At 34.7% G+C, this 12,053-nt stretch overlaps 1 protein-coding gene across 2 annotated transcripts in view; it reads right to left on the reverse strand.

Annotated features, from left to right (window-relative positions):
• Positions 1-519: 519 nt before the first annotated feature.
• Positions 520-12,053, reverse strand: part of LOC136027013 (collagen alpha-1(IV) chain-like) — a 202,717-nt gene continuing 191,183 nt past the window's right edge. For both annotated transcript variants that reach the window (XM_065703915.1, XM_065703914.1), the window contains exons 32-33: positions 6,408-6,668; positions 520-1,018 (exon numbers count right to left, since the gene is read on the reverse strand). In XM_065703915.1, coding sequence (XP_065559987.1) covers positions 722-1,018; positions 6,408-6,668 — 558 coding nt within the window. In that variant the 3' untranslated portion in view covers positions 520-721. The remainder of the gene's footprint in view (positions 1,019-6,407; positions 6,669-12,053) is intronic.

The following is a 12,053-nucleotide window of genomic DNA, read 5'->3' on the forward strand; positions in this document are numbered from 1 at the left end:
ATAAGATGATCTCTGGAAAAAAACAAGAACAAAAAACAAATAAACACGCATCCGTGATCTATCTTCTGGCAAAAAATACAAAATTCCACATTTTTGTAAATAGGAGCTTGAAATTTCTACAGTAGTGTTCTCTAATACGCTGAATTCTCTAATACGCTTTTAACTTTTAGGGGCTGTTTTCCCCTATTTTCTAAAATGAGGCAAATTTTCTCAGGCTCGAAACTTTTAATGGGTAAGACTAAACTTGACGAAATTTGTATACTTAAAATTGGCATAAGAATACGATTCTTTTGATGTAACTATTGGTACCAAAATTCCGTTTTTTAGAATTTTGGCTACCATTGAGCCGGGTTGCTCTTTACCACAGCTCGTCACCACGAACTTTTTGATTAACCTTAATCCCTTTCAGGAATCTATATTCTGTTTTCGCAAAATTGAAAGTTCTCAGCTTTTTAATGTTAAGAACCTTTAATTTGTTGCTGTTTAACCTAATACATGTTAAAACAAACAGACTGAGGGAAGATTTTATCCTTTATTTGATGAAAGTAGTAGAAGAAGGAGAGTGTTTTCAAAATAAAAAGTATTAAATTATTTGACAGTTTTAATAAATGACAGAAGCACTGATACAGCCTAACTAGAATAAAAAACTAAAATAAAATAAGATGAATAAGAGTAAAAATGATATTACTAAAAAGGGGGATTCTAAATTACTTTAGTGATATTAAAAGTCTAAATAATCTGAGTCGTCTAAAGTCCAAGTGGAATACACCTTCTCCTTGTGTCTTCGCCTTCTACTTGGAGGAACGACGGGCGAGTCAGTACCCCAGTCATAAGTTACAATTTCAACTGTTGTTTCTTCTTCTGAGTCTTCGTAGTCACCGCTTGAGGTTAATTGGCCATCCCCACTTCCTGTAACTAAATCTTCGTCATCTGTGGTAAGGCCATCGCCACTTGCAGAGATGTCCAGTGTCGGTACGGTTGGTGTTGCTGTAGTTGCTACAGGTCTCGAAGTTGTTATCTAAAGATCAGAGACAAGTTATTTTATTTCAAGAAATTCTAGGAAATTATTTTACTAATTGAAGTAAAATTTCAAAAATGTCATTCAACAAAACCAAATTTACATGAAGATAGGCCCTTGGCTATCCCATTTGTAATACCCCTCTAGCCTTTTCATTTTTATAGATCAAACGGTAGATAATATGCTTATGTTATAATAGCGACTAATGTCTGGAAAATAATTAGGAAATTAAGAAATTTATGAAAATCAACAAGCTTCGGAGAATACGCCTTGATTTACTAGGCTATTTTTAATTTGTTTTTCTCAAAACCCTTATTTTGTTTTTGAAAACTCTGCTGTAACTGATAGTAATATTAATATTTTTAAATAGATAATTTGTGATTAAGTATATCTTAATATACAGTCTTGAAATAGCAATCTTTCCGTGAACAGCTCTACTTTCTAAACCAAAGAATAACCTTTTTATGGATTTTAAACAAAAGCTTTTTGGCAAGTTTTTATGAACTGATATTATTTTACAATCACTCGACAAATGACGGTCGCCTATGGTGATATTGTTTGAAACCTGTCTGACTAGTTTTTAGCAAGATATTAGACATTTCACTTAGCCATCAAGCAGTATGAATATGACTAGGAAATTCTGCATTTTTAGGCAATCACGCTACGATAGAGATGGCAGGAGAAGAGGTGATCTTGAGTATTGCCTTGGGCCTTTCCCACTTAAATTAAGTAGATTTGATCGATTCTTGGTTTAATTTATATGTATTATGGCCAAATTTAAGCAGTTTGAATTGATTTTAGCAAATTTCCAGGGATACCCACTATAGCCAGCTAGGATCCTAAAAGTTAGTACTGATGCTAAAGGAGGCACTAGCTAATTGTTGTTTTGCAATGGATCGCATTCTGAACACCGAGTCATTGAAGCTAGCATAGCATCCTTCTAGGATCATTTGATGAAGCCGCTAAGAAAATTACAAAGGGGGTCAAAGAAGCACTTGAGGAAGTCCAAAGGTCACCAGAAATTTCTAAGAAAATTCAAAAAGTTTCGCTGCTTTTAATGCGACTCGAACCTAAGAGCAATCACCAGCATCTGCACTATTCGAGAATTTAGCTGCTACAAACCAAGGCCTTGCAGAAACTAAGCAAAGGCTTGAGGGCGATATAAACCATAAGATAGCTGAGAAATTAAAAGACAACAGAAGCGTTCTTAGACAGGCTAGTCAAACAATAGCAAGTGAAATTTATGATGGTTTAATGCTAGAATTTAATCCGAAGTTTCAGAATGTCCAATAGTCACTTAAAAGTCTTAGGACTGAAATTGAAAACCTGGAAGAGCGAATCGAAAGACTTGAGCTAAATCTGGAAGGATACGACCAGAATGCTCTTCTTGACGGTCTTGTGTTCAAAGGAATAAAACAGAAACCAGGAGTGAGCCTGAAAACTACCCTGCTTGATCTGTTAAACCAAAATATGGGTGTCAATGTATCGTTGAATGACATAGCACTTACTTACCAGTTCAGAATGAACCATGCATCGCAATCACAGAAGAGTTTGGAGAAAGTTCCTCCGGTTTTTGTTAAAATTACAAGTCAAGATTCGGCTTACAATATATACAAGACAAAGTCCAAACTGGTAAAAACTGGTATCTACGTTTCAGAAACTCTTACAAAACGTCGTCGTGACATCGTAAATCAAGCAAGGGACAAATTTGACGTGAAAAACGTATGTTCATCGTTTCAAAGAACATCGAAATATATTTAAGTCAGCAACACGTAGGGTCAAAACAGATTATTATTGTAGAAAATTTTAAGAGTGCAGGAAAGATATAAAAAACATGGATGACTATAAAATCCGTCGTTAAACCTAGTTATTCGCCTCCATCATTACCAACGAAGCTCAAGATAGATGGAAAGGATATTGATAAAGAAGATAAAACAAAGCAGGAATTTACATCATATTCTGCTTCAATTGGTCGTTTGACAGCTAATTCTGTACCTAAATCAAGATATAACAGTGATTTTACTCGATATTCAGGTCCGTCTTAAGACAGATCTTTTGTTTTTGAACAAGTAACTAAAACAGAGGTTTTTAGGATAGTTTCTAATTTAAAGGGATCATCTCCTTCAGGACCTGATTTAGTACCCACTCGAACAGTCAAGTCTATTCTCCCAGCGATAGTGACTCAGCTAACAAAATTATTTAACAGGTCGTTTGAACGTGGAGTTTTCCCTTAGACAGTGAAGTCCACGCGTATAATCGTCATCCACAAGGGTTGTAGCAAGAGCGATCCTTCAAATTACTAGTCTATTTCCTTTCTTTCCATATTTTCAAAGACTATTGAAAAACCGTTCCATTCTCATTTGGAAGATTTCTTTGCAGCTAAGAAATTTTTCCATGAGTACCAGTTTGGGTTTCGTCCAAATCATTCTACTGAACATGCTTGTATTGGTCTTCTCAAATTTGTGAATGATGCTTTAGACGTGAAGAAAACTCCAGCGGCAATTGTTTTGAATGTGAGAAAAGCTTTTGACAGTATGTCTTATGATATCCTTCTCGCAAAATTTCACATTTTGGTGTTCGGAGAGAAGTATTAGAATGGTTGAAATCTTATCTTCATGGTCGGTTTATTTGTTTTGATCCAGGGTCTGACATTAAAGGCGAAGTAGACTGTGGAATTCCACAAGGGTCTATCCTTGGTCCTTTGCTTTATATTGTACATACCAATGACTTAAAATGGACTATAAGAGGTGCTCTAAGGTTCATTTGTTGCAATATGTGTCAACCAGATGAGTTGCAGTATCCTAATAAATATATATTGAACAAAATGTTGAATTATTTACATTTGCTAGTGATAGTACGCTTGTTTGTGCCGAGCAGGATCAAAATAATTTGGTAATAAAGCTTCAAATACTGATGGACTGATGGACAGAGCTTACGAATGGTTTGAAGCAAATTGTCTCGCTCTAAATGTTTCCTAGTCTCAATTTCTGTTTTTTTCCAGAATAGGCTTGCAATTTCCTGGGCATTATTCCCAGTTCTATTCTAGATTACAAAATAGGTTCGATATGTTTCTATTAGTCCTTGTCGATGAGAATCTTCCATTTAAGAACCATATTAATCTTTTTTGATTAAAATTGTCAAGAAACTTAGGTATGATACGTAAGCTAAGGTATATTTTTCCTGGATGTATTTTGAAGCTTCTTTATGATTCTCTCATACAGACGTACACAGATTACTGTTCTATTGCTTGGATGGGTCTTTTCCCATCCCTATTAAAACCACTTTCTCGTCTTCATAAAAAAGCCCCGTCAGTTAGTTTCAGATACGAATAGTACGTCAACAAATTCTCTCCTTGGGTTCCGTCCACAGTATTTCCTATTTGGCGCTATTTTTCTTCATAAATATTTTCATGGTCAACTTCCCTCTTGTTTTTCGAAACTGTTAAAGCCTCTAGTTAGTGTAAATCCTTATAGAACTTCTAACTCTGAAGTTTTCTTGGTTGTTAGAACTCTAAAGGTGAGGACAAACATTAGCCCTATATAAGCATGTTGTAGAGTTTGGCACTCCCTGCCGAAAAATATCAGAGATTGATTTCAATTCTCAAAGAGAGATTCATTTCAATTGAGCGTAAATAATAAAAAAAAGGTTTGATAAAGTTTTGGCATTTTTCTCTTTTCCTTTTTGTTAGTTTTATCCCCTCAGTGTTTATATCTTTTATTTTGTATTATGAGTCGTAATAGATATGATGGCAGTGCTTTTCCCTATGTTTACAGGCCATAGAGCCTTTTGTTGGGGAGTTACAAGAGATGCATGTATTGATTATTTGATATTAATAAAGTTGAGTTGAGTTGAGCTTGAGATATAATAAAGTATTTGGTGCGAAGTATATGCTGTGATACACATTCATGAGTTTGTACAGGATTCAATCAGTTTGGTTATTCTAGATAATAGTCTAGAGTGCAGGTGAAATCTAGAAGCCATGATGAAATGCAAAAAAAGTAGAAAATATCTCTGAGAGTGTTGATGAGATCAGTCAGTTGAGTTATTGATTTTTATTAAAGAGCACGTGTTTATTGTTCTTTTTTGTATCCAAAGATACGAGACTACATGTCATTACAGCGACTTCATGGATTTATTTGTCTTACGACAGGGGAATCCACATCTAGGATTTTTCTTTTGCATTTTTCATACCTGTTGTCCAACATACTCTTTCGCTAAATAGAGACTAAGTAGATTTTAATCATATTCAAGCAATATTAAATCAATTTCTGGCGTTAGATAGCAAAGTTGAACAGATATTAATTTAAAAGTCTTGAATATAAATTATATCCCCAAACGTGCCAATAATCATGTAGTACATAAAAAATATCCTCACGAAATATAATCGGCCTTCAAAAACATCTAATAAATATTAGAATGCAAGTGAATATATCAACAAATTGTCTGGGCTTGTAAGCATGGCGGTATCCAGGGAGACGAGGCTACCCACTAGATTCTGCCCTCCAAAAAAAAAAAAATGGCCGGACTCAAAGCAACAAAATATATGAAAAAAGAATTTGTTCACAGATACAGTCATGATCACTAGTCTTTCTTTAATGCCCCTCTGAAATCTTATTTCTAAGACTCTTCTCCCCGAAAAAACCCTGGACAACCTCCTGACTGTCAGCATCATTTTCACAAAACTACGTTTTACGTTTCGTATAAATTGTATATTATGTAACACATTGTATAGCATCATAATTATGTATAAAACTACGACAGAGTCACTACGATTTTCCATATTTTTCATTCAATTGGTTGCTATAAATTCCTATAAATTTGTTTGTTTACCCAGTTTTGTAATTTGTATGGTTTTTTAATACTGAAAGAAAAAAAATAGAACGAAATAATTCGAAGTTTCATAAAAAAAAGAAACTGTAATTGGTCCTTATAACGTCAAAATTCTTACATAAAACAAGTGAATGTACAAGCACACTAATTTGACTTTTGTATTTATAATGAAATAAAGATCTGGACGACTTAAGCCAGCATTTTTGGCTTCCCATTTTTTTTTTGGTTAGTCATAATTTAAACTAAGTGGTGAGTTATGTGATTACACGCATCATTTAAAGCCATAAAAACTGCCGGGATATTGCGTTTAAACTCGACATTTTCGACAAAAAAGTCCTCAACCTATAACGAGTTTTTGAACAGAAAACGCTTCAAAGGTAATGCAGTGCCTTCAAATGGTTTCGTAAATAAGAGAACAACAAGGGGAGGAAAAACTAAGCGTTTACAATTTCTCTAAGTTGGTGAAGTTTCAAATTCATAATGTGTTAAACAGCTGTATAATAGCTGGATTCATTTTTATTAACTTTTTGTAGAATCAAGAAGATTACAAAAAACTTACTTGAATTGATGACTGTATTCTGAGACAAACTGAACAGCGACTAACTTTCCTTAGGTAAGCTTCTCCTTTAAATGTCTCGTTTTTGGGCTTTTTAAACATATGACTTTCGTCAATGGAGCTTAACCAGAACGATAGGGATGAAGTGAAATAGTTACAAGTTCCTCTTCCGTGACACTCAATAAAAGGAATATGTTGGAAAGTCTCTAAGCATGAACCGGGGGATGACAGCTGCTGACCAGCACCTTTCTTACCGTCCGCACTCTAAAAAAATGAACAACTACAAAGCTATCCAACAATACAGGCTTCTGTGGGGTCAGATGCATGAGCAGTATCAAAGAATGCACTCACAATGCACACAGTGCCTTAACTCCCAAAAAACACATAGCCTTAACTCCCAACACACATATCCTATCATTCTGAGCACACATATGGCGTTATCGCAGTTTCCAGGGCGATAAGAAAGTTATTGGAAATGCATGTCGGATATTTTTTCTGAGACATTGCCATTGATACAAGTGCAGAGTACCCCACATTGTGTAAAATATCTTACACACATTTTCTTATATAAAAGAATGACCGTCCGAGTTATTTTCATCAGATGAAGTGAGCTTAATCTAACGGGATGTCCAAGCGGAATCTTCACAAGGATTCTAACATATACGAGGTTTGCGACTTATATATTATTTTTGTATGCTTAGCGGATGGGGACTCTTTCTTATTCAATTTAGGTTTATCAAATGACATTTACAGCCCTCTGTAATTTATAGTTTGAAAATTCCCCTCCCTACTAGCTATTCGTGAGCCACTGATTTCAGTATGTGGAATATCTTGAGCCTAGACCTTCCGAGGACGATAAAGAGCAACAGCAAATCTTAAAAAAGAGCATTTACTGAATCTTATGTATTTGTACATTATATAAAATCATTGGTTTAAAAAAAAACCCCTCCCTACTAGTTATTCTCAAACTTTTTTATTTGGTCCAGCGATTAGTATCGAACAAAAGCCTTAACAGGAATATTAGTAGAATATGTGTTATGAGCACAAGAGGGTCCATCATTCCTAAAAATATTTTTTCTGGTATTGAACGAGCAATGGTATTGGACAAGATAAATCAGTATCGCAATGAAGATGACAAGACTCCATACCCATTGAAGGTAGCGAGGGAGGGGGGTCAAATTTTTTGGGGGCAGTAAGTTTTTTTGACTTTTTTCACTGATAGTTTTTCAACTTTTTTCCCATGTCTTAAAATAATATTAAGTATAATTATAACAAAAAAATCACTTGTGATTTCTTATAAAATACCAAATGGGAATGATATACATATTGGTCGTAATTTTTTCTATTAGAAAAATAATGTTTGAAGTGACGTATTTTTAACAGTTTTTTTTATTGAACCTTGAAACTAAAATTTTTTCAACTTTTTTTTTATGTCTTAAAATCACATTAAATATACTTACAGCAAACAAATCACCTGTGATATTTGAAAAGTACAAAATAAAGATGCCATAAATACGTCAATCGTGATTTTTCTATTAGAAAAATAGTATTTGTAGTAATATTTTTTATTTATTTAATTTTTTTGGGGGGGGGGGAGAAAGGGGACAGAAATATTTTGGGCCTTATAATTTTCTGGGACTTATAATTTTTGGAACTTTGGAATTATTCTGGGGATTTATTTTTAAACAGTTTTTTCTCGGAACTTTTTTTCTCTTAAATTTGAGAAATTGGAATATAAATGAATATTAAAACATTTTTTTGTAATTCCAGGTCATTGGTTCAACAAAAAGAGGGCAAAATGACAAATTTGTATTCAAAGATTTTTTTGGTGGAGGAAGACTTAAAATCACCCGACCATGTAGAGGATTAAATATTTGAGGATGTATTGGCAATGGTCGAAGTTCTACAGAAACCCCAGGAATTGGCCAACTCTCTCAATGAAATCTAAGTAAAAATTGAGCTTTCTGTCTCTTAGCATTTATGTTTATGTTTGTGCCCGTGCGCGCGTTTGTGTGTCTGTGTGTGTGTGTGTGTATGTGTGTGTGTGTGTTCGTGTGTGTGTTTGTGTTGGGGGGGGGGGAGTACTAAAACACAATATGATGCACTACAAGCGTAATGGACACCAGTCTATTAAAATGGTTAGCGGTGAAAAGGCAATTTTGCAATTTCAGAGAATTCACTCCTACAGAGTGACATGTTAGCCTTAGACAGTGATGCCAAACTCATAGATGTATGCAATCCATCAAATTTAAATCATGTTAAAAACTTGAAGGCACTGCAGTCTCTGATGCCCGCACACAAAGGACTCCTGAAACACCATTCAATTGTTAGAGGTTGCTGAAAGATTGGGTGGGGAGGATTGTATGGGTGAAGCAAAGAAAGCACTTATTAAAACAGCAAATAAGCCAATTTCATGGCTGCACAATGCATCTTATACGATTAATCTATCACCAGGTGATGAGTTATCCGTTAAAAAGAAAAAAATATATTGGGTTTTTAAGGAGAAATTCGTTAAGGGTTAATGGTGGAGGAGGAGGGATATCAGTCAGCAGCCATGACCATTTGAGCAACTCAATTTTATCGGGGGGAGTAACTTTTGTGGAGTAGCCCATCCATGATATAATTTAAACATTAGTCAACAATATTTTCTACCTGTTTATATGCACAATCCCAGCTATCATTTAAAAGTCGTATTACCGGCATTGGCATGGTTGCAACAAGCTGAAGTTGTAGATTATACATGGGTAGATGGTACTTTTTCATATAATTACATATTCAAATCATCTGAGAAGCAGCTGCTTTTAGAATTCAAATGGTAAACGATAGATAATGTTAATATATGCTTGACTAAAATCCGTTCTTTAGACTCCGACAGTTTCTTCCCGAAATCCCTAAGTCAATTAATTCAAGTACAAAAACGACGATTTCCATAGTTTTTCCCTCCTTAAACAGGAATTTCCAGACGATTAAACTTATTATTTATTAACGTGTGAGGGCATGTACCCGTATGAGCAGTATATCTCCATCTCGAGGCTTCGTGAAGATAAATTACCTTCCATCGAAGCGTTTTATGATTCACTTCGCCTTCGTCAATGCACCTCTGTCAACTATGAATTTGCTAAGACGGTTCGGGTAAAGGGAGGGTATAAAAATGGGGAGGATTATTGTAAAATGTTCCTGGCTAGAAATTTATTGACGTTGCTGGATATTATGTGTAAGAGCACGGACAAAATCTATGATATATCTGGGTTGAATTTGGGTTATTATTTTCCGCTCTTCGTCCGGTGATGGATTTAATTATTAAAACCAGTAAAGAGAAAAAAGGCTTGATTACCAACATGGATCAGCATCTATTTGTTGAGAGGTCACTGAGGAAATGGTATGTTTTCAACAGAAATCTTGTCCTTGAAACTGATCAGACTGGGCAAGACACTGGTGTAAAGTCGGATGCAGTTTTTCTTGACTATGAACTGTCTTTATCGGTCGGGAATGTGTCACGACTCTGTGGCGTTTGGTAAGTACAAATGATTAACAATCTTTGTGCTCCTAATTTCCCGACATTACCACTGTTGAGGAGAATTGTATGCAAGGATAGTTTTTTGAAATTGATGGTGAAATACCGGTGGAACTTATGACTCAGTAACGAATCTTGCTTTTCCATGTATAAACAGACCGGTGACTAAGGACTACGTTAGTCCATTTTATATTTCTTTGATAGACGATGAGAATGTGCACTGGACACCTTCAAAACAAAAACTTATTGCCGACCTTCATCCGAAAAAAAATATCTTTGTAAATCACTTTTTTTGATATGGATGCTAGCCAATGGTTTCAAGCTCACAAAGACACATAGAGTCCTCCAAATCGACCAAAACCATATTTAATAACGTTTGTTGACACTTTTGTCAGTAAACGTTCGGTAACGAAAACGGAGGTTGAAAAGTAAATCTTTGAACTCAATATAAATTCAGCCGTCGGCATTTTTGCGAGAGTTTGGGCAATAAAAGTCGTTGTGATAAACCCAAAAGAATTTGCTTGAATCGTTATCGACCCAAAATTACATCATGCACCATCATAGACTGCAATACGGTCCTCGCATATAGGAAAAGAAGACACATTATTTTAAATAGTAATATTGCTACCGGTAGCGCAATTACAGGAATCTTAAAAAAACTCACATTTTCATTCTTTTACAATGTGTGTAATCAAGGGAGGAACAAGTTCAATATATTACGGGGATACCGATTCACTTTTGATAAAAGTTAAAATGGAAAATTTATTAGAAGATTTGGAAAAAGTTATGCACATCAGCTCTTGAATAGACTTAACCAATTCAGACGAGTCCATTTACCCAGAGCTAGTGAAGTGCTAGGCTCCAAATAAATTCTTATTACTAAAATCCGAAACGGGGAGCGTCTTGATTTCCAATAGTGTGCTTGCAAGTCCGTAGGTGTACTGTGTACAAATAAACAATGAGGTAATCAAAAAAGTCTGCGAGGGGGTGCCTAGACACAAAGTGAACGAAAATTTTTACATGAGTGTTTATACAAACTCTATGGAAAGTAATCAAACAGTTCGTGGTAACGAACTGTAGTAAGGAAAGACCGGGATCAATAGTAACCGAAACTCTAAAAAACAGAATTTTCATACCAATAGCTATATCAAAAGAATCGCATTTTAATGCTGATTTTAAATATATACGTTTCATCAAGTTTAGTTTACCTATCAAAAGTTACAAAGCCTGACAAAATATACCTTATTTTAGAAAATAGGAGGAAACACCCCCTAAAAGTAATACAATCTTAACGAAAATCACACCATCAGATGCAGCGTATAAGAGAAACCTCTTGTAGAAGTTTCAATCTCCAATCTACAAAGATGTGGAATTTCACATTTTTTGCCAGAAGACAGATCACGGATGCGTGTTTTTCGTTTTTTTTTCCCAGGGGTGATCGTATCGACTCAGTGGTCCTAGAATGTCGCAAGATGGCTCATTCTAACGGAAATGAAAAGTTCTAGTGCACTTTTTAAGTGACCAAAAAGTAGGACTTTCTAACATTATTTAAAAAAACAATGAAAACATTAATATGAAAAGTTTTTTCAACTGAAAGTAAGGAGCAGCATTAAAACTTAAAACAAACAGAAATTATTACGCATATGAGGGATTCATCTCATCGTTAATACCTGGCTCTTTACGCGAATGTATTTCTAGTAATTTTAACTATTTATTCTACGGCGTTTGTGATTCAGGGGTCATTCTTAAGGAATTGGGACAAAATTCAAGTTTTAGTGTAAAGAGCGACGTATTGACGAGGGGGTGAACCCGCTCATATACGTAATAAAAACATACGAATATAGAAGTTTGTTACGTAAGTTAATTCATAAGTTAAGTATATTTTACACTATTTAAAACTTTCGTAAAAAATTAAAAATTCTAGTTGCCTTTTTAAGTAATAAAAAAATTGGAGGGGTAAAAGGCCTCCTTCCCCGCTCCTTTTCTCAAAATCTTTTGATTAAAAGTATGAGAAAGCCATTTAGTAACAAAAAATTAATATGCAAATTTAGTTTTAATTATTTATATGCGGCCAGCCAAAATCAATACTTGCATTAGTTCAAAATCATCCAGAAATTAAATTAAAAAAACAAGTT

Source organism: Artemia franciscana, chromosome 5 (assembly GCF_032884065.1).
Source record: "Artemia franciscana chromosome 5, ASM3288406v1, whole genome shotgun sequence".
Lineage (NCBI taxonomy): Eukaryota > Metazoa > Arthropoda > Branchiopoda > Anostraca > Artemiidae > Artemia > Artemia franciscana.